Raw genomic sequence first — 22,370 nt, 5'->3', positions numbered from 1 at the left:
TTCCTTCTTTACGCTGTGCGTTCCTTTGCCTGCCAGTACAGTTGTTGTGCATGGTGGGGTCTAGAAACACCGTGTTTTCTAAAACAAAGGTGTTTTTTTGTTTTTTTTTTCGGAAAAAGAATAAAGTCGAATACGAAAGGTACCACATGCCGATTTGCTCATTATTCAATCTTTTCTTCTCTCTCTCTCTCTCCCTCTCTCTCTATTTTTCTTCTTCTTCTTCTTCTTCTTCTTCTTCTTCTGTGTTCCTTCTGTGCATCTCTCAGGAAGTCAAGGTCAGTTTCCCATCGTTCAGAACGTGACTGTGACAGAAGGAGGAACTGCCAACATGACCTGCCGCGTGGATCACAATGACAACACCTCCCTCCAGTGGTCTAACCCAGCACAGCAGACGCTCTTCTTCGGGGACAAAAAAGGTGAGTGAATGAGTAATCAATTCAGTAAGCCCCCCCCACCCCCCAAAAAAATTAGGACCCCTTAATTCGTTCCCAATAGAAACTCTGTAGCTTTGACCAAGTTCGTCCATACAGTCAAGTGAGTGCTGGAGGTGGTGGATGTGAGCCGGTGGGAGGTAAGGCTTAGTGCATGGACAGCTGTGTGTCTGCTCTATTGAGAACCTCAAGGATTACTGCATTAGGTTTAAATATCAACAGTCTCTGGATTGCTCAGGTTTATATGTATGAAGATAGATTTTCCATCACGTGAGAGCAGGACGGGGGTTGGGGTGGGGTGAGGTATCGTTTACAGTGGGATCTTTGCCAGCCGGATGTTGTCTGATGAATTTTTATTCAACTGGAGCGCTTGATTGATTTTTCTATATAGGCCTGCAGAGACTCAATAATTTTGGAGCATGCCAAATCAACTTACACCCGTGCTTATACACGCATATGCTACAAGCCGCACCAACGCAGACACATGGGCCGGCTCAAACACACATCACACACACTCATACACATCCTATACACGACTATACATGTACGCATGCACGCTCTTTAACCCACATACACACACACACACACACACACACACACACAACATACCGATACACACACATTCATATGAATCCATACATATACACATGTTCATACACATATACTTGCACACATGCATGTGCACAGACACACACACACACACACACAGAAGTGGGCCAGCAGCATGATTAATGTTCTATGCTGGTAGCAGATTACTTTTGATAAATGAGAGAGGATAGCTCAGGTGGAGGGACTTAAAGGATTTCACACATTCTTACTGGTCCGATTGTAAAACCGCCGGACCACGTGCTGTTCTCAGATCAGATCGATGCTCAGACGAAATGTTAGCACTAGTTCGAATCGCCCTTCGACCATAATCTCTCTCACACGGCCCTTTGAAGCTATCGATTTGGAACAGTTCTTGTTTTCCATTAAACTTCAGCAATAGCGTGGGAGAGAAGCTTGAATCAACATATTCTGCAGGTGTATGAATGTTCATCCGGATCACCCGGTCCTCCAGAACCAGTCTCTGCACAGATATCTTCCATTTGGCCACCGTTATACCTTATTTAATTGGTAAATGAAACATCAAGCCTTTAATGTAGGTAACCAGGCGTGATGGCTGTGAATTAGAACAGATATGGCCTCACGGATGGTTCTAGAAAACCGGACTTAGTTCCCTTGTTCCCCTTCCCTTTACTAGAGTTGAGTGCTGAGACATAAGTTTGGCCCAGTTTACCTCCAGATTTCCTCATTTCTCATTTTCATTATTTCTTCCTCTCACACATTTTCCCCCCCCATCCTCTGGTGGTTAAAGTAATTGTGAAAGACCACCTCGTTTCACTCTGACATTTTCTACATTCGTGAAAGAACTTTCTGTGGGTTTTACTACATCGCTGTTATTTCTCGACCGTGAACTTAAAGTACAAGTTTCATCTCCGCTCGCGGCTGCTTAAAAATGTACAGTAACGTACTTTCAATGGCCACTTTATTAGGTACACCTCTGCTTGGTACAACCAACTTAAACCACCAAGTACAGCCCTGCTTTTCCCTCCAGAACAGCCTGAATCCTTTACACCGAGGATTCAACAAGGTGCTCGAAACATTCCTTAGGGATTTTGGTTGATGCTGACACAAGCATCACGCATCTCCTACAGATTTTTCATCTTCCTCCTCTTGGCTGACAGGAGTGGAACCCAGCATGGTACGCTGCCCCTGTAGCCCCACCCACTTTAAGGTTCCACACGTGGCACATTCAGAGATGCCTTTCTGCATTCTACCATCATAAAGAGCCGCCATTTGAGTATTTGTAGGCGCTCTGTTAGCTTGAACAAGTCTGGCCATTCCCCTCTGACCTCTCGCATTAAGAACGTGTCTTTGCCCACAGAACTGCGACTCACTAGATGTTTTTTTTTTTTTGTAGTTGTTGTTCATCACACCGTTCTCTGTGAACCCTAGAGAAAGTAGTGTGTGAAAATCCAAGGGCAGCAGCTGTTTCTGAGACACTGGATCCACCACGTCTGACACCAACAATTATACCACGGTCCAAGTCGCTTAGATCACGGACATTGCCTGTTGTCATGTTTGTTTGAACGACAACATAATATATAACGCATGTAGACATGGTTGAGTCACAGGCACATTATTTGCTGTTTGGAGGGGCAGAAGCTTGTGTTAATAAGCAGTTGTATGTATTGAAGTGGTCACTGAATGAACACGCTTTGTGTTGTGAAAAAAATCATGAGGAAAACCTTTTTTTTTTTGCCTTTCTTCCTATGCTTTCCCTCACCTTGCAGCTCATGGTCTGCATGTGTGAGAGGGGGGTGGGGTTGGGGGCACAGGAGAGTCTTGCGTCAACGCCTTTTGATTGGCCAAAAAGCAGCAGTCACTGAGTAGGAAGGCTCTGTTTGCAGATGCTGTATTGATTGCTGCTCGTGTCAATCACCGGCGTGCTAGTCTGTTTTAAACAGGAAAAGGGTTGAGAACAAATCCACTTACCCACATAACCGATTTAATTATCAACAGGAAACCACAAAAAATAAATAAATAAATAAAAACCGCAGACTACAGATATATGTTCATGTCCAAGCTAAAGTGTTTTGTGTCAAAGACAAAAAAGCAGATCTCACCGAATGTGGGGGAGAATCAAACGTATTCTCTAGAAGCTCAGTTCGGTTTGCATGGCGTGCTACATACAATATGAGGTCAAATGACTGTTCAGAACCCTCTGATATCCCCTTGTTATTCAGATGTGCTCTGTCCCTGTGTGTGGAGCTCTTTCCATCATACATGCAGTTGGCGTTTGTCAGTAAGTCTTTTGTTTGAGAAGTATTTCCATTTTTGCCGGCCACCGCGCGTGTGAAGAATATTCCTCCGTTCCAAGCAGTCTATCTTTCCGTCAGTTCCGCTGCTCGAACCTTATCGTCCAATCGATCCGCCAGACTTTTCAAGCTCCTCGCATCCAGACAGCCACGCTAAAAGATTCACTCAAGTGTCCTCCACCCGTTCTTGAGTCAGGAGCTGCTCTGAGAAACGTGTTTGAAAAAAGAAAAAGAACGAAAAATAAAATAAAAAAAAAAAAACACTCCTCTTTAAGGTTGCAGTCAGAAAAAGAGTGTTGGTGTTCTAGATTGATTGTTTGGGGGGGGGGGGCGGGGATAAGGCTCAGGTGTTTTAGCAGACTGCCAAACAGAGGATTCAGGGGACTGGTGTGAAAATGACTTCATCGCGTTGACTTTTACATAAACAGGGGGGGAAAGCTCGGTCTTTTTCTAACTCTCCCCTGTCGCCCCGCAAAAGAGGTGAAAATGAAGAATGGGACAGCAAAAAAGAGAGAGAGAGAGAAAGCGAGAGAGCAAAATGAGCAGGGGACCTGGACTCTCAGTGCTGGGCCAAAAGAGATTTCAGGGAGAGATTTACACCTGCAGATTTTTTTTTTTTTTTTCTCATAAGCTGCTGTGTACCCAAATCACAACAGCATTTTTCTCTCTCTCTCTCTCTCTCTCTCTCTCTCTCTCCCTCTCTCTCTCAAATACACAGACACACACGCTCACACGTGTGTTTGTGTGAATCGGTTTGTGTGTGTGTGTGTTACACCTAATTCATCCACAAAACAAATTTTCTGTCTGTAACCCAGGTTACATTCTATGCATTTTGTTGTCTTGTCTATAAGTGAAGAAGAATAATAAGAAGAGAAGTCTTTGTCTTTAGGGCTGAAGGTTGAAATTCCTACAGAACAGTGTATGTAACTTAATGTAACTGCAGAGCATAGACAGACCATGGGCTCCTGTACATCCTGTCGGCGTTGATTTCTGATGCCAGCATTCAGGACGGTGAGAAAACAAGCCAAGAGAATCATGTCTTTTCTCATCTCCAGATGCCCAACTGAGTTCTGAACTTGGTTCCTGGTGCCATTTTTCATAATTACAATTTCTTCTCCCCATCTCTCCACATTCCCTTTTATTGTTTTATTTTTCGCATATTGTTTACTCTGGCACAGTCGCGTTGCATTGTGACATCACCTCAATTAGATACATCGTGTATTGGGTAAATGGTAGCAGAATAAAAACAACTTCAGAAAAGTTCGGTTACTTTCAGCTTCTCAGAGCTGTTTAAACACTTTTCAGGCTGTGTCAGTAAAACTCCACAACTGTTTGATCTTAGCATCCTTTACCAGAATATATTGCTTAGGTTTTTATTGTTAGTCTGTCCAACTCTGGGACCCATCTCTCTCTCTCTCTCTTTCTCTCTAGCTCTTGCCAGCCCTTAACACCACATTGAGTGTAAATGGTGCAGCGTCAGCCAGATCCCTGGTGCTTTAAAGGGACGTGTTTATGACACTTCAGCATCTGTCTATTATAAATATGAGTTTATTACAATCAAGGACATTATTTATTTCACTTTGTGTCTTTTCTGCCAGTAAGTGGCCTCATTTAACATTGCCAAGAACACCCCTCCCCACCCCAAACACACACACACACACACACACACACACACACACATCACTCGCTGTCTCACCCTGAATTTGATGGTTAAATTCACCGTTTATCTACTGGCAGAGGAAGATACAGTGATCTTTATGCCTCTCTCCTGGGTTCCTGGCCAGTGCCGCTGCCGGTTAATTCTTCCCCCGTGAAAGCGTGTCAATGCCAGCAGTCGCTCTTTCTCTCGTTACCACTGGGCCTTTGCATTCCTTCACCATCCGCCACTAGTGAATTACACTTAAATGGATTTTATGTGCTCTGCTCACCAGACCAACAAATTAGGTAATTCAGTTTGTGATAGCATATTACAAAGGAACAGCACAAACCATCTATATGACATTGTGAATGTGTATGTGTGACTCTTTGAGTGTGTTTCTGCGTGCGGGTGTGTGCGCGTGTGTGTTTGCTTGTGTTCGATTGCTAGGGGATTCGGTTACATCATTGTCCCCATGAGGAAAGAGAGCTGTCAGTCAAACCGTCTGGCTGATGATCTGTCCACGAATATCACCTGTCTTTGGAGAAGGGACAGCCAACTGTATAAAGCGGTGTGTTTCAGTGTGTGTGTGTGTGTGTGTTTGTGTGTGGGAGTGAGAGAGAGAGAGAGAGAGAGAGAGACTTATTCATCCCAGCTGGACATACAGATCAATGACAAAAAAAAGCAGTTACCACGGTTACCTCACAATGAGATGGTCGAGCTTGTCTGAAGTATCATTACGTCAAGAGATTTCTACCTCAGCAGGGCTGATAAATCTCAAACAAACAAGACAGCAGTCGGCGAGGAAGCTGTGCTCGTTTTGGCAGATGTTTAGGCGACACATTTTCTTCTGCCTAATTGACTGAAAAGCAGAGCTCATAAGCTTTAGGTAAGCAGTCATCTGTGTGTGTGTGTGTGTTTTATCAGCCCTCCTGAAATGTAAGCCTCTTCTGTTCTGTTTCTTCTGGATGAATATTCCATTTTTGGGTGCTGAGAGCTAGTTAGAGATGCTCTTTGATGGCCCGAGTGAGAGTGATGACCCGAACGCACACGGATCGCGAGCGCCTCATTTTTTTCCGTCTCATTCAAAAATGAAGACAAGGCGAATTAAGAACGGAAATGATTGAGCGAGGCAACCAATTACAGAGGCCCCAGACTTAGATTCCTTATTATAAGGGCTATTTGTCTGCCAAGAGAATCAGTCCAGAGAGAGGGAGAGAGAGAGAGAGAGAGAGAGAGAAAGAGAGAGTGAGGCAGCATTCATCACCGTATTCCCAAGGGTCAGTGTTAATGCTGTCAGAGCCCACTCATGCTACTATTACCATAACCCACCACACACACACACACATACATGTATGCACAGAAAAAGAGTAGGAGAACAACTGTGCTGCCACCACAAATCAGTGCAGGCGAGCGCCAAGTATTTGTTTTGCCCCAACAGGCATGCTCTCGCCGTCCCTGAGAGGAGCCGCAGTTTTGTCACGGCGAGGGAAAAAAAAGAGGTTGCCGGACCAGTGACTCATTTGCCATTGGAGGGGCGCATCAGCGCAGAATAAAGGAAGAAGAAAAGACAGGGTGGGGGTGGGCGGGGTGGGGTCATACCCACGACTGAGGCTCTGATCCAGCCTTAGCTTTGTAAGTCGTCCACCCCCCCCCCCCTCTCTTTGGCGAAAACACAGTGACAGTGCTGACCAACATAGTTGTAAATTGAATCATCAGGGCGTGAAGACAGCATGGCACTAAGGGGCGGAGATTGAAAGCTCGCCCCCAGAGCCTTGAAAACCAGTCATATCTCTCTCTCTCTCTCTCTCTCCGTTTGTATATCAGTTGGCCCCCGTAACCGCATTAGAATGGCTTAACGTCTTTCCGGGGCTTTCCTTAACTTCCAGCCAATTGCTCTCTCCACTCTTCATCACAGAAGACTTTTTCCATTCTTCAGCTGACCTAACATATCCTGGTACATTATTGCTTTTTCTTCCATTCTTTTTCTATTCGACTTGTTTTTTTCTTTTTGCTTATTTTTCCCTTGGTTAGGCCTACAGCAGGGTGTATTATCTGGCCTGTGTATATTTGAATGGAGCTCTCTTTGAGTGGGCGCTCTCTGCTTTTTGTATCACTGCTATACTTTTTAGTCTTCTCTTTTTTTTTTTTTCTTTTCTTTTTTACTTCTGGAGTGGTAGGAATTATAAAAGACAGCTGTAGTGAAGGAGGAAGTTAGAGTCGTGCCCGTGACAGTGTTCTTAAAGTGCCAAGACTCTGGAAGCTTCTTACAATGCATAATTAGACCGTTCCGCCACCTAATTTAGCACCTAAAAAGGCTGGAATTTGGCAGGAAACTCGTTTGGACCCTCAGTAAGTGCTTTCAAGCATGCCCAGACGTCGCCTTAGAACAGTCTCCCTCGAGAGAGTTGGCCGTAAAACATTTGCAGTTTTTTTCTTCTTTTTTTTTTGTTTTAAATGCCATTCTCCACCTCTTCCTCTGTTTGCTGTCATCTCCTCTCAAAAACAGGGTAGACTATAACAGTACAGTTATCCTTCACGCTCTTACCGTAGTGAAACAAATCATTGACCCCAACGTCATATTTCTCACATAGAACAAATGGCATTATAAAAGCTTTAATGTATGAAAATGTACTCATATTCTGCTACCGCAAAGTAGCTACTGTATGCAACCCCCCCCCCTCCCCCCCCGTTTCTTATTTACTCAATATTATGATCTCCATCACAGCAAAGGAAAGAAAAACAAAAAGGCAATGATCTCTAACATTTCAGAATTTTAAGTGTGTGTGTGTGTGTGTGTGTGTGTATAATCCAACAGTGGTGAAATGTTTGAGTGCAAATGAGAATAAGCTCTGTGTATCCGCCCCCAAAGTCAATGCAGGCAGACATTACAGGCAAATGAACCATTCTGCCACGACGCTACTCCTCTAGATTAGAGCCAGGGAGACCTGAGCCTTTCTCCTTACTCTCTGCAATACCAACTCATAATAAAGACAATACGAGGGGATTTAGCTCTTGCCGAATCACTGTGGAAACATATGTGGGATATTTGGTCCTACTGTTTGGTTTCAGGTACTACCTTACGAATCAAGGAGGGAAGGAAGAGCAGTCTGTTGAAGGTGTGACAAGATCTTTTAATGAACTCTTAGTGTTTTGTTTCCGGGTCACGGTTCTGGACTGGATTAGCGCAGTGTGAGTCTGCATGAATTCGTGATGGTAAACCGGTATTCAACACCGAGGAACAAGGAACCACCCATAATTTCACCCCTCTTCAACAGGGCAGCATGTAGCTCCATAATGAAAGGGTGTGAGAGAGAAAGAGTGCTAGCCCGCTAATGGAAGGTTTTCTTAACAGTTGTGTTAAAGTGTCTCGTGGATTCCTTTTTTTTTAATGAGATTCACAGAACCACACTGAGAAAAAAAGCAAATTAAATTTATCATCAAGCATTGTGCGGTTGGTCTTAAACGTACTACTGTTCACAAATCCTTTTTTCTTTTTTTTTTTTTTTCTTGGCACACTTTCAAGTCTCAAGAGATAGGTGCACCTCCAAAATGGGGTTATGCCTTTTAGAAAATCACAAAAAAAAAACAAAACATGAAATGAATAACTCTTTTTAAGCATATTGACTCGGGAAAAGAAACTCCAGAGGGGGAATACTGTATTTTCCACCCGGTATAACCTGAATGTCAAATACGTACGCTGAGAGAGAGAGAGAAAGCAGCCACACTGTTGGGACCATGTTCATTGGATGGAAATGAAAAGACGCGCTTTCTCTCCATTTCACCGACAAGAATGGAAAAAAAAACGGCAGAATCACCATTTTTCCCCAGACACCCGAATGTTTTAGCTTTATGAAATTGTACATTTTAGCAACGTGACTGTACCCGTTCGATGTACCACTCGGACTTTCAAGCAGAGCAGTCGGTCTGTGACAGCATAGTTATCACATGGACATTTTGGTCGTTTCTCTTTTTTTCTCTCTCTCTCTCTTTCTCTTTCTCACTGAAATAACCATATGGGCTGCGAAAACCCACACAGGACATGGCAACAGTAACTGTATGGACGAAGTATGAGGTACGATGACCCCTACCGTGACCCAGTATGTCCCCAAAACCTCGCCCTACCCACGGAGCCGATGCTCTGAAGACGCTCCCTCGGATCACAGATGGAGGGATGTAGCACGTACAGAGAGCGAGAGCGATCTAAAACCCAGACTTCGTGGACTGTTTCGTTCGCTCGAGAAGTCCGTTAGCCGACTTATTCATCATGCAAGGGAACAGGACACTTTTGGGAACTTTTGTGGAGAGACCCAGGGGAGGGGGGGGGGGGGGGGGGGGGAAGTAATCGTATTTGAGATACCCGGTGTCATGTTGCTCAGCTACATCCGTCAGAATAACCAGCTCTCTCACATCACGGCTGCCAATTAAGTCGTTAATAATTGAGAACACCCAAACTCTGGCCTTACTATTCCCTCCAGACAACACCTGATATCTGAGACTGGCTGCCCGTGGCCCCTGACTCCACTGCGGAGCGTGATAGATAGCACAGCCATGTCTGGGCGGATGTCCTCCCCGTCTATTAAAGCAATTAAACAAGAGGCATTGATTCAGTGCCCACTCCTGAAGCCAAGCATAGGAGAGGTGTAGTCTCAGAAAAGAACACATTGTGTTAAGTGTAATTCTACGCTTGGAAACAGTGCAGATTATATGTTATACATTACCAACTTCATTTGATTACCATAATTCAATGCGTCTGAAAGCTTGGAAAGTTTTGTTTGCAAAGTGCTAATTCTTGCTTAACTATAACTCTATCCTAGCTGCTGAGCGGCCAGGAGACCTGGTTCCAATAAGTTTTTTAGTGTTCCCTTTTCCTGGTCACCCTCCTTTCTTAACTGACAAGATAAATGACAGTTTTGATGAGGACTCATATGGTGTTTGTGTTTTATTGCTTCTGGAGTAGACGCAGTAGTTGCTCGAATTGTAGCACATTCAAGTGAAAAGGACTTAAAGTAAAAGGAGACACTGACGAGTATTGGGACACGACTCAGTCATTTAAACACTTACTTGACCCAGATCTGGAGTCCAGAACTCGGTTTTCTGATTAGCCACACGGCCAAGGCATTTTCTTTTGTCGAAGAGAGAGTTATTGTCAGGTATAGCACTATCAAGTTGGAGAGTATTCCACCGTTTTAGCGCTTTTGAAGTTAGGGAACAAGAACTGCCTTTGAAAGGCTTAGTCAGATGAAAAAGGTTTTGACGTGTCTCTCAAAGGTGTTCAGTCAACTCGGGAAGGTTGTTAGAATTTCAAATGAATCTCCCCAAAGCACAGGATTTTTTGTCCTTATTCCAGTGTTCAGCAGTGTGGGATTTAGAACTCACCATAACTGCTGATGAACCACGTGCAACTGGGATCTCGTTTAACAATCGCAGAGAAATAATATATATATATTTTTTTTTTTCACTTTACAAATGAGTTAGGGGGGGAAAAATTATATGTAATTCGACTCATGTTAATTGCTTTCATATTTAGATCAGAGTGATTATGTCCTTAAGTACTAGGACACTGTGTTCTCTCTTTTGTTCTTGTCTGACCAATGAGACGAGTGCATTTGATGGTCGTTTCTGATGAGGTCAGAATCAGAGCAGTGCTAGCCAGCCTTGAGAATGTCTGTATGGCTGTTTGTTGGAGCCTGTTTTCATCCAGAGAGATGGCAGTCTAGCCTCTGTATTGTGGCTCTGTAGGGACCGAATCTCTCTATGCGGAAACAATTATCTGATGAGCAGTGGTGTACGAGGACATTTGTGGATCTCCACTTGGAAATTTACTTACACACAACCACCCCCCGTTCCCCCGAACAAAAGATGCCGTTGTCAAAATAAAAGTGCCGAAAAAATCTCCTCGACTGTTTTTATGATTAGGGACAGGGTTAGTGTAAGGCTGTTAATCTTTACCTGCAGTAAAATGGAAGTCAATGGAAAGTCTCCACTAAGATATAAAAGTAAACTGTGTGTGTGTGTGTGTGTGTGTGTCTAATGTAATATTGTGTTTACGAACATCTGCCAGTCACCTGAAATGGACCGGGTCATGATGTACCATAGTGTTTTAATTAGGTTCTTAAAAAGGAAAATGCCATTAGCCACCTAATTGCTTCTGCTATGCGTTCATTAAAAATGCTCAATAGAGCACGATATTGAAAAATATAATTGTGAAGGTTAGAGAGGGCATTCTCCTATCAGCAACATTAGCAACATGTAACCATCTGCATCACTGTCACATTAAACAACACCATTTACTTTACAACATCCGCCACACACAGACACACACACACACACAAGGTGTCGTCTGAAATAGAGCATAGCACCTTCAGCTTCACTGCGTGACTTCACTGAGGCAAGAAATTGTTTACTAAAGAAAAACAAACACCGATGAAATTGTCAAGAACCTTGTCAATTTACCCTTGTGTATGTGTGTGTTTTTTTTACTCTGAATAGAGTGATATCAGGTTCATAAACATTTTTTGCTTGATCGGTCTCAAGCTGATGCGTTTTTAGGCCTAATGTTTTTTGACAGATGCGATACATGTTTATCCGTACATCACCATCTTCCGTACTGAGCTAATAATGATCCGTCTTTGTGTGTGACCCCCCCCCCTCCTGCTCCAGTTTAGGTGGTAGAGGTTTTGTTTTCTTGGCCAGGGGAACCTCCACATGTTCACCTCTGTCTCATGTGTTAAAGGTTTCCCCATCGCATAGCTGACCTTCAACTAAAACACGGTCCCTAAAGAACCGAGGGACGTAGAGAAGAACGAAAACAGAAGAGCTTTGTTTACCTCTTCCGCTTTTCCTGGGCTCTCCATCCATCCGTTCTGGAAAGAATAGGAGATAAGTAAAAGCTGCGTCCCTGGAGTGGGGCTAAGCATACCTGGTACTGTGTCTGTACTCGTGTGTGTAATTATCCAGCAGGCATCTCCACAGAACCTCCGCACACGTGGGACTGGAAACGTAACTATGGAAACCTAAAACACGGGTTCAGCTCCTGCTACTGCCTCTGTGGGCCGTCGTATCAAAATATACCCATATATGGAAATATTCAAATATTTAATAAAGAAAGAAAGACAGAAAGAAAAGAATGACAGAAAGAAGATGAAGAAATGCACTCACAGGCATATACCGCGGTTCTTCCTGTCGTTCATTCTTTGAACCGCGAGAGCTGTGGCAGAATTTATTTGATTGTTCATTAATTTTTTACTTAATTTATCCTTTTTTTTCATCCATTATAATTTTTTTTTTTTAATTCAAAGACATTCTTTCACTCTCCTGTTTCGACTGAATCATCAGATGTACGCGCTGTCAGCAGTCTGTGGTGATGAATTGATCATAAAAACGATTCGCTAATGAAAGTAAGCCAGTCTCACAGTTCAGAGAGGATACAACAGCTACTTTGAGCCTCAGGAATCCCTCGTGGCCTGATGGGAATAAGTGAACTTAGTTATAAAGGACATCTTAATGGGTCATGTCCTAACAGTACAGACAAACCATCAGAACATGAAGTCGAGCGGCAGAGTAGTTCTTTAGGCTACAGGCTTATGAGCTGTTGTTCTTACTCAACACAGGAGTGAAGCAAATTTTACACCAAACCTCTGAGGACTGAGGCTTCGGTGAATTCTGCATTGATCTTGTCAAGCACGTGTGTGTGCCTGTGTGTGTGTGTGTGTGTGTGTGTTTATTGAGCATATTGTAGGTATGTTTATCTAATATAGATGTCTTAATCAGCATGCTACACTCACTCCTGCTGAAGGATGCAGTTTATGGTGCTACTGGTCCTTCTAGAGAGAGAAGTCCATCCCTGTCACAGGTTGTTCTCTCTCTCACCCTCTCTCTCTCTCCCTGCTTATCTCCCTTTCTCTTACTTTTTTTTTTAACTTACTGCCAATTAAACTTGCTAGCCTTTTAGCAGTAGCATTTTGCTACTGATTAGAGAAGCAGCAGCTAACAGCACTTCAGCACAGTACAATACAAGTTTTTGTGCTAATATTGGGGGGGGAGGGGGGGGGGTAAGGCAGTTACTGGATAAGTTTTTCCTCAGGTGACGTTCATGTGGAATGTTGTTTGTTTGTTTGTTTGTCTTTAGGTTTGGGTTTTTTGGCCAATGTAATCTATCTGCCACTTTTGCGAAATGAATAAGGAGTCGCGGACGACCGACGAGACCAGAGGTCAAACTTCAACTCAAATCTAATCACATACAGTTGAATGGAAACACCGAGCCTAGAAATGTATTATTCAGCTGTATCAATCTGTCTGTTGGGTTCAGCCCCGTGTCCACGGCTCTGCTTACAGATCCATCAGACCCAGCTCTGATGCATTTGAGATTTGCAATGCCTGACCAACATTCAAGCAAATTCTGTAAAGTTTGGAACTTTAACTTTCATAGCTATCAGCTTTTAGCAAAAGTAAACTTCTTGGGTAGAGGAGAAAACAAATGAAGGATTTAGAGACCAGGAAGTGGAATAGAATAACATAAAATTTTGCTGAAATTCCGCTGTGCAAAAGAAAAAAAAAAAAAAGAAAAAAGTTTGACAAAGACATACATATTTCATTTTATTCTAGTTTTTTTTCTTTTGTTTTTTTTTTTTAAGAAACAAAGAAAAACTTCATTCTGTCTCTAGTTTACTGATGTACTCCTTCAGGTAGAAGAAGAAAGCCAAGTTTGAAATCTCCTGGTACCCCAAACAAGTCCTCTTCACGGTACGCACAGAAAGTTCCAACGCCATGCCAGAGGGCGAGAGGAAGAATTTGGAATTGAATTAAGCGGCCTTTTTACCCTAGATCTTGTCCCCTGTCATCAGTCTACAAAGGACGAAAGAATGGATAAAACCTTTTTTTTTTCCCCCTTGAGGTAGTTTAATCCCCTCCATCTCTTTTTTTTTTCTTTCTCCTGTGACAATCAGCTTAATAGACAGAATGACTCTTATTTTTTTTTGCAGCTTCCCATTGTGAGGCTTCAGAGGTACCCCTGCTGTAGGTAATAGGGGTTTAACATTAGCATACAGGAATGGAAAAACGGACAGAGGTTTTTTTGGGGGGGTTTTTTCGCCTTCTCTTTGCATTCTGCCTCAGCTTTTGGGAGCTTGAGGAGACACCGTATCCCAACTGTTTCTCATTACCTGGCTAGCAATGTCGGATTCTCACAGCTCCGCTGACAGACAGGCCTCCATCTCCTATATGTATACACACACACACTCTGTTAGCAAATATTGCTTTCGGTCCCCAAGGCAAACACAGTCTGGGGAAGTTGGGCACGGACATTGTTACGCTTTCGGAGGAGTAAAGAAAAAAGAAAAAAAAACAGGGCTGCCCACCCTGGGACTTGCATTCCATTTCTTTAAATCAACACAGCAGATACACCAGGGACGATTTCTCTGTAAAAGCCCTATCTTTGCATTGCTTTCAGGGTAGATGTATGAGGACTTTAGATATTTCTCCAAATGATTGTGAGAGGGTTAGCAGGCCTCGGCCGTGATAAATGAAGTACAAGATGGAGTATTTGGAGTGTTTTTCGGGTATTTACCCTTAAAGCACGTTAGGCCCAGGCTGTGCTTTCATCTCCAGAAGAGCAAACCTGTCAAAAAATTCAGAGCGAGTCACAAGTAAGAAATTATATGTTTGTGTCCTCATGATGACTTAGCAGGCTATAGCGTGGTGATCGTATGGTGTCTAACACAGCGTAATACTATGAACTTGATTATGGCCTTTTGAGAAAAAAAACTCCCGCCCTGCATGTCTGACCTCATTAACCAAACCATTTACGTCAATATCAGTGTATGATCTAGATTAGACCTTTTCTGGAGGCAAACATGCTGTACAAAAAAAAAAAAAAAAAAAAGCTGTAATTTCATGTCACTGTTACCTACAGAACATGAAGTCACACTTGAAAAGAAAAAAAACATCTGCTGAACTTGTTTTTCAAATGCAACGTTTATTATCTTGAAGTTTACCATAGATTTGTGAGTGTGCTGGTTAATTTGTGCGTCAGTTCAAATATTTGCTTTTGTGTGTGTGTGTGTATTGATTTGCATGTGAGAGAGATGAGAAATACTGTCGATCACTCGGGTCTCCTTTATTGATGAACAAACAGAAAAAGCCAAAGCAGAAACAGTATCAAAACGGCTACATTTCAGTTTTTTGAAAAGTCTGCCCGTGAAGAAAACACAACGCGTGAAAATATATACAGCAGAGAGAAAGAGAGAGTGCGTATTTTAATTTGCATAAACCTCAGTCATCAGGAAACAATATAAGCCCATTAGCACAGGAAGTGAGACAACTTCTCCTGCGGGCAATGCTGCTGGCTCGACCCTTGGCTAACACAGCTCTGTTCAGATTTAGCAAACCTCAAAATCATTAACAGTCTCCTGCACAGAGAACGATATCACACAGTGACTAAAACAAACTAAAATAGACTAAAATAAAAATGCTGATTAAACCGATTATCCAGGCATCACAGGTCACACTTCAAAATTCTGCTTGACCGAAAGTGTTTTAACCATGAGAAAACACGATTTTGGGCATTATTAGTCTGGAAAATGCTTCCCTGCTGAAAAGAAAAATGAATCGTTTAAATTCACAGGCAGTAAAACTCTATGTCTGTGTCTTTTGTTTGTGTGCTGTAATGTACCTTTTTCCAGCAAGCTGAAAAGTCTGTCTCCAGGGAAACAGGGACTGAAACTGTCAAAAGAGCATATATCCAGTCCAATCCAACATGAGATTCTTTGGGTTTGAAGCAATTTGCTGTTAAATTACATGAGCAGTGGGCAGTTTGCGATACAGTAGGGTTTTTTTTTTCGTATTGTCCTGTAAGACATACCTGAGAGGTACCGTCAAATCCTGCTTATTGAATGACACTCAAATCGCATTGGTGACACTCTGTCCCTGAAGCCAATGGTGCATCAAATGCATCTGCCAACACGGCTCAGCCTGCCCAGATATCGGGGAAAACACCTGCTCGTTCCCTCTGTGGCCCCTGGATCTCAGCCTCTATCCCTGTGTGTGCACTGACAGCACTTGCAAGAGAATGCACGTCAGACCTGGGTCAAGGAAGAAGTCCCTGTATTTGAATGGCCAGCCCGCCGGCCCAGTTCTCTTCAGTGCTCCCTTTCCTCACGTCCTTATTGCCTTAATTGTATTACCTTTACTAGAACAGGACACAAAGCAAAGGATCTATATAAGAGTACTGGGACAAGGCCCAGTCGTTCAGATATAATCATTGGACCCAGGTTTGTTAAGCATGCATTTCAGAGGTGTGTGTTTTTACGAGCATGAGGCGTGAGTGTATTTCTGGAGAGTGTGTTTAACAACATAATCATTTAGCGTGTTGGCAGGCGTGTTCTACCCAGGAGACGTACTGTACACAACATTGGAGACACAGTTCAAAAAAGAAAAAGCACCCGACGAAGCATTTAACACGTTGTGAATACAAATCAACAAACAAATGCCTCTAAGTGCAAGTTCAGCAATGGAAACATAATTTACAACAGCGATAATAACCCCCCCCCCCCCCAAATGCCGTTACCCCAAGGCGGATTGATTCAATTTAAGCCATTAACTGATCATATTGCAAAGACGCCCTGGCACAGAACCAGCTCCGGGTCCGGTCCAGCAGTCTGTGTACCTCAGCATAAATCCCATCTCAGCAATGCGGCGTCACTGGAGCTGGTGACCCATCAGATAGGAAACCACGTGAAGAGAGCAACTAAGGTTTTTCTAGAAAGTCATAAACGATGATACCATTTCCTTACGTCTGCAAAGGATGAAGAAGGTAAAGAAAAGAAAAGAAAATCAATGCGTCTCAAGACAGCGGCAGAAGACGTCACCCCCTGACATGTACGTTTGAGGGAGAACTCTGTTGTGAGAGAGGCTTGAGAGAGGAAGACAGGAGAAAGGCGATATTTTGTCATTTCGACAGGTGGTCGGTCTAATAAAAAGGAAATAAATAAATAAGCTCTCTCTCTCTCTCTCTCTCTCTCTCTCTCCATGGAGGTGGTGCTGATATGTGGGTGAGAGGCAGTGAGGTGTGACAGCCTTGGGGAGGCTCACGTCATAGGAGAAATAGAGCCGAGAGGAGGCGCAGGCGGCAAGGCCGAGGGCCGAGATTTACAGAGCGATGGGAAAACAAGGAGCTGGGGTGTCGCGAGGCTACTTAAGCTTGTGAAAATGACTACTCTTCAACACGGTCCCCCCCCCCCTTACACCATCAGAAATAACAGAAGAGCTAAGTTATCATTTTGAGTTGTGTGTCTGGGGCCATAACGCTGGTGCTTTAGAGTAGATCTCTCTTATTACTGCCTCCAGTGAGTAAGCGGATTACTCCCATTGACTCTTACCAACACTCTGAAGAGTGTGGATGAATTACTGCAACTGATTTTTTTTTTTTTTTTTCTCCATAGGGATGAATGAATGGGATAAATACAGCCCCGCACACACATGGTAGGGGAGAGTGTGACAGAGTGTGACTGTCCCCGAACATTCCCCTAAATCATTTCCCATGTCTGTCCAGTAGCCTGTTCCCCTGCTCTAGTGTCCCTCAGCAACACTGAGTAGGCGGCTAAAAGAAAACATGGTCATCCAATTGCCTCTGTCCATAACATTGTGAGGGTTGAATAAAAAATGGTTTGGCAACTTTATGTATGTTATATATAGATATACACACACACACACACACACATATATATATGTACAAATAGCAAATCACCTTGTACTTGAAGTGCTATCCATTTGCATGGCATCCCCGACCCCCCCCCCCCCCCCAAGATTTTTTCTTCAAGGAAAACCCACTGCTTCAGTGGCCTCACATGACCCACACCTACACCAGGGTCTGTGAGACAACCAGGCAGAAACTCAACACGGGTCAGTTGCTACACTGACATTTCCTCGAGTCTAAAAAAAAAATTAATAAAAAACAAAAAGGATATTAGAAATAGCAAGCTGTTCACAAGAGCAAGAAATGACCTTACTGTGAAAATGTAAATTCCTCAGTCTAAACTTCTGTAGAATTCTGGTAAAATGTCAACGTTGCAACTGACCTACATTCGTTTTTTTGTTGTCGTTGTTGGTTTTGTTCTTTTTCCCCTCATTTTTTCCTCCCTCTGCAATGTGTATTTTTCTTGATCCTGCAACCACATTTTACCACTTGGTAAATGTGTTTTCTGTTTTTAACAACTCTAGTACCCCTTTTTACCATTTCTAAGCCTTGAAAAGACATTATTATGATGGGGTTTGTCAAAAAAAGATTCAGAGATTTTACCAAAAGGCTGGAGACTATTGATCAGAGCGGCATTCATAACTTCAACCTCATGAATGTTTCAGACGGTAACATTCAAAGGTAAATAGCTCCTTTTTTTTTTAACCTTCCAATCAGACACAACTCAGAGAATGGCAAATGTGAACTCATATAAAGTTCTGGCTTGTGTTTATTATATGTTCAGATATGTGCCAAGCGAAATGTTGCCTGGTGGAGATTGATTTCCTCTGGATAGGTGAGAGATTGAGAGGGGCAATAAAGGACTTTATTAGCTATTGCAAGAACTGTACTTATTTATCAGTCTGTGTATAATTTATGGGATAATTATGCATGATAATTAGATGGTGGCTCAATCACATGTGAATAGCTGGCGCTATTTTTCCAATGATCTTCATTTGTTAATGAGGATATGAGAGAGAGAGAGAGAGAGAGAGAGAGAGAGAAAGGGTGTGACTTCATGATAGCAGCTTGTCAGATTTCAGACAATTCCCCTATCATTATCTCTGGCAAGAGAAAACTTTTCGCAGCTTCTCTAGCGCTGTGTCTGATTCTCAGACCGGAATTCATTACAGCAGTCCCGACGATACTTTGTCACCACGTCCAACCTCTCCACTCGTTTTGGACAACCCCTGGAAAAAGAATAAACATCCAATTTTTTTTCAGTACAGAAACCCTAGAGAAATAAAGAAATGTAAATGATCTCCATTTTGACAGGGGAGCGCTTCAGTGGGGCAGGCTGGGGGGGCGGGGGGGTGTGACAGGGTGCTTTGTGGCAGTGCTGTTGCAAGGATTTTTTTTCCTCCTTCTCAGCAGTTCTGATACCCATGGGACAGGGGCGGGGGCGGGAATAAGTTGTTGTCTTCTATGTTGGACGATACTGTCCAAGAGATGCAGGAAAAAAGGTGTAAAAAAATTGATGAGGCCCCCCAGTTTTTTGGGGTTTTTTTTGGTAATTACATTTGAAATGTACAAATAGACATTAGCTGTGATCAATGGTTCGTTTTGGATGTTGGCACGGTAACCGACGCTTATCGTTAGATACTGTTAAGTGTGTAATATGAATTTGATCATACGCGTGCTTGAAGTGTTTATTCCCCAGACACTTGCCCTTTAGTGAACTGCCAGGGCAATTTCAGCAAAGGCGTCATTAATTACTAGTCGTGTTGTTAACAAGATTGACCCTTTAAAAACACCTAGGAAACTTTACGAAAGTGGAGGGGAAAAAAACACGGGAGGGCAATTTATGTTTGCGTGTTCCCATGTTCCTCTGGCTTTGGATTTTGGATATTCTTAATCAAAGAACACTGTTCCTCCTGCTTCTGATTGTTACTCATTACATTAAATATATATTTTTTTAATTATCGTGATTTTTCCAATAACGTATTTATATAAGTGTTTGCATGCGCGTGTGTAAACAGTATATTTCCGCGTTCGCAAGTTTCGAGTTAATTTGGCTGGTATGCTTCCGATGTCTTCAAGCTGCTCAATTTCACATATGGAATGTGTAAACAGCACTATCAACACAGGAACGGCATTGTTAAAATTAGGCGGCCGTTACATACGAGCAGATGTGGTGCTGTTATGGAGTAAGTGATTATGACAACATGGCTCTGAAGCAATGCCAGCATGCCAGAGCAGCAGACGTATCAGCGTGGCATGCTCAAAAATAAACATGTCATATCCCATGTTGCCATGCTGTGTTAGCCAGAGAAAACACGTGGAATGAAATTAAAAAGAGAGAGAGAGAGAGCAGAAGGACACAAAGGAGAGATAAAGGAAACCGTTGTCACAGATACGAGTGTCCTCAGCAGTATGTTACAGCCTTAGACTGGTTGTGAATATAGAGGACTCCCTTCCCTTTATGTCTGGGTTCAGGGATGGATCAAATAAGTGTTTGAATAACTGGGCCTTGTCTCAATACTCATGCATGTATCCTTTACCGCGTGCCCTTTTCTACTGAAGCTACTGGCATTGTAACAGGACTTAGAATGTTAAAGCTATACCACAGAAACGTCACTATCTGGCAGAGCATTCATCAAGATCCACATTTATCCCGCTGATTAAGAGAGGAACGCCGCAAGCAAAAGGAGTTCTGAAGAGAATCGGGAGGGAACCAGGTCATTCAAGGTGTCAGATACTTATTTAACCCAGGTCTGGTTTGTCTGCCTTCCAAGAGACATAATAAGTAAAACCAGTTTTACATTAAATGGAGTTTTAACATAAAGGTTCAGGATGAGCAGTTTGAAGATGAACCCTCAAACTCCCTCTAGCCAAGCCACATATTAAGTTCACTCCCCTTCTACCACATTAGCTGGCTTACACTGCACTGTGTCAACTCCTTTTTTAAAACATCTCTCATCACCCCCCTGACCCACCTCTCCATCCACATGTCCCTAAGGAAGGCACTCTGGCTAACATCCCTCAACACAGACTCCGCACCACATTAGCCTAGTTTGTCACCCTGCATTCCCTATGTCTGTTCTCTCAGAACCATACCATTTGACAATCTTTTGACTATATAAGGAGAAATGTGCCCCGAAAGCTAGCTAAATGTCTGACGCTAGAGCAGCATCCCTGCAAATCCCATTTTTGGCCTCCCTACGAAACATATTAGGTCAGCCAGGTTTGGAAGACAATGGAGGACGTGAATGATGTTTAAATACATTTGTGACATCTACCTCCTTGTCAGGTAAACGTGGCTTTAAAAAATTGTTGTGGTCATGTTGGACTATCTTAGGAATGTTTTAAGGATTCCAATGAATTATTTGAAGTCCAAAGGACTATCTTTACTTGCACAAAAAAAAAAAAAAAAAGAATTCCACTCTGGACATCACTAAATCCAACGTTCTGTTCCATGGAATGTCCCAGGCATTAGGTCTCTGCTTTGAATCACACACTTTCGCTTTGGGAGACTTGAGAGGGTTTAACCTGTAGCAACATCAGTCCGTCGACATTTACAAAGCTGACACGGATGATAGTCATTCGATCGAAAGTTCCCGAAAGCTCTCTCTCTCTTGGGGATTGTTTGACTTACGCAGCCAGTTTGGATTTTAAGGGGTTGAACTCAGAAGGACACGGAGCTGAGGAAACAGTTGAACTGTAAGACATGACTTGTCCCCATCAATCTATTCACCTTTCAAATCCGTGTCTGATGCTTATGCATCCAGCTGCCTCGGTTTTAGCCCCTCTTTATTCTGACCATACATAAGATCTTTAAGCAAAGATCTTAAGCCTTTTTTCCACACAGAGAAGATTCGGTGAAGGCATGGAACAATGAGTGTGGGTTTGGACTTGAATAACCAGGGGCTAAGAGTACAGTTAGAGACAGTGCTGCATTGTGACTAGCTTAGCCCACACAATACACAAGGGTAAAGAAACTGAAAAGCTAGGAAGAAAGAAAAAAAGGGGAGAAACCTTCTAGAGCGGGTCCTATTTTGACTAGAGTGTTGAGTGGCCTCGCCTCTTGTAATGAAGCTTATTATGTTCAATTACCTTTGAGATGAGGGGTGCGCGGTTCGGCGGGAGCAACGCTAACCATCTCCCGGGAACCAAGCCGTGGCATGCAGACTGAGCCGACTGTCGGTTAATTCATTAAGAGGCATTAGGTGCTGAGGCATCTCGCTGGTGTGTGGGCGCAAGCAAGCATGCCTGTGCCGTCATACTTTCTATCTTTCATTTTTTTTTCCTATAATGCGTTTCATGAGTAAAATATGTTCTTTGACAAGACCTGCGGAGGCATTGCACCAAGTCGTGTCGTCGTGGAGATTATCAGAACGCCGAAAGCGAACTCACATTTAACTCTGCTCCGCACCATTGTCTTCCGTTTAGTTCACTAAAGTTTTCTCCTTCAAGCTATTCTCTTATGTGACAGTCAGTTAACCAGACTGCATGTACCTAAAGTATGTCACTGAAGCCAGCAGAGAGGCCTACAGTTCGTCGTTTTGGCAATGACGTGACTGATCAACTAAGCTTACCATATTGGGTTTGTGTTTGTTTGTTTTGTTTTGTTTTAACTAAAATTGTTTCAGTTAATCTTAAAGTCAAGCATCAAACATTTTTGTCAAACCATTTTATAGTCGACGCAAATTGTCCTTTTGTAGCTAGCTTTCAGATAAACCTCACTTGTTGAGGTTCGTTTCGCCAGAGAT

At 43.0% G+C, this 22,370-nt stretch overlaps 1 protein-coding gene across 1 annotated transcript in view; it reads left to right on the top strand.

The window, feature by feature from the left end:
* Positions 1-22,370, top strand: part of cadm2a (cell adhesion molecule 2a) — a 69,743-nt gene that overhangs the window by 19,828 nt on the left and 27,545 nt on the right. The window contains exon 2 of the mRNA XM_030792219.1: positions 267-416. Within this exon, the coding sequence (XP_030648079.1) occupies positions 267-416 (150 nt within the window). The remainder of the gene's footprint in view (positions 1-266; positions 417-22,370) is intronic.

Source organism: Chanos chanos, chromosome 15 (genome assembly GCF_902362185.1).
Source record: "Chanos chanos chromosome 15, fChaCha1.1, whole genome shotgun sequence".
NCBI classification, from domain to species: Eukaryota; Metazoa; Chordata; class Actinopteri; order Gonorynchiformes; family Chanidae; genus Chanos; species Chanos chanos.
The sequence above is the reverse complement of the archived record's forward strand: the minus strand, read 5'-3'. Positions and strand labels throughout refer to the sequence as shown.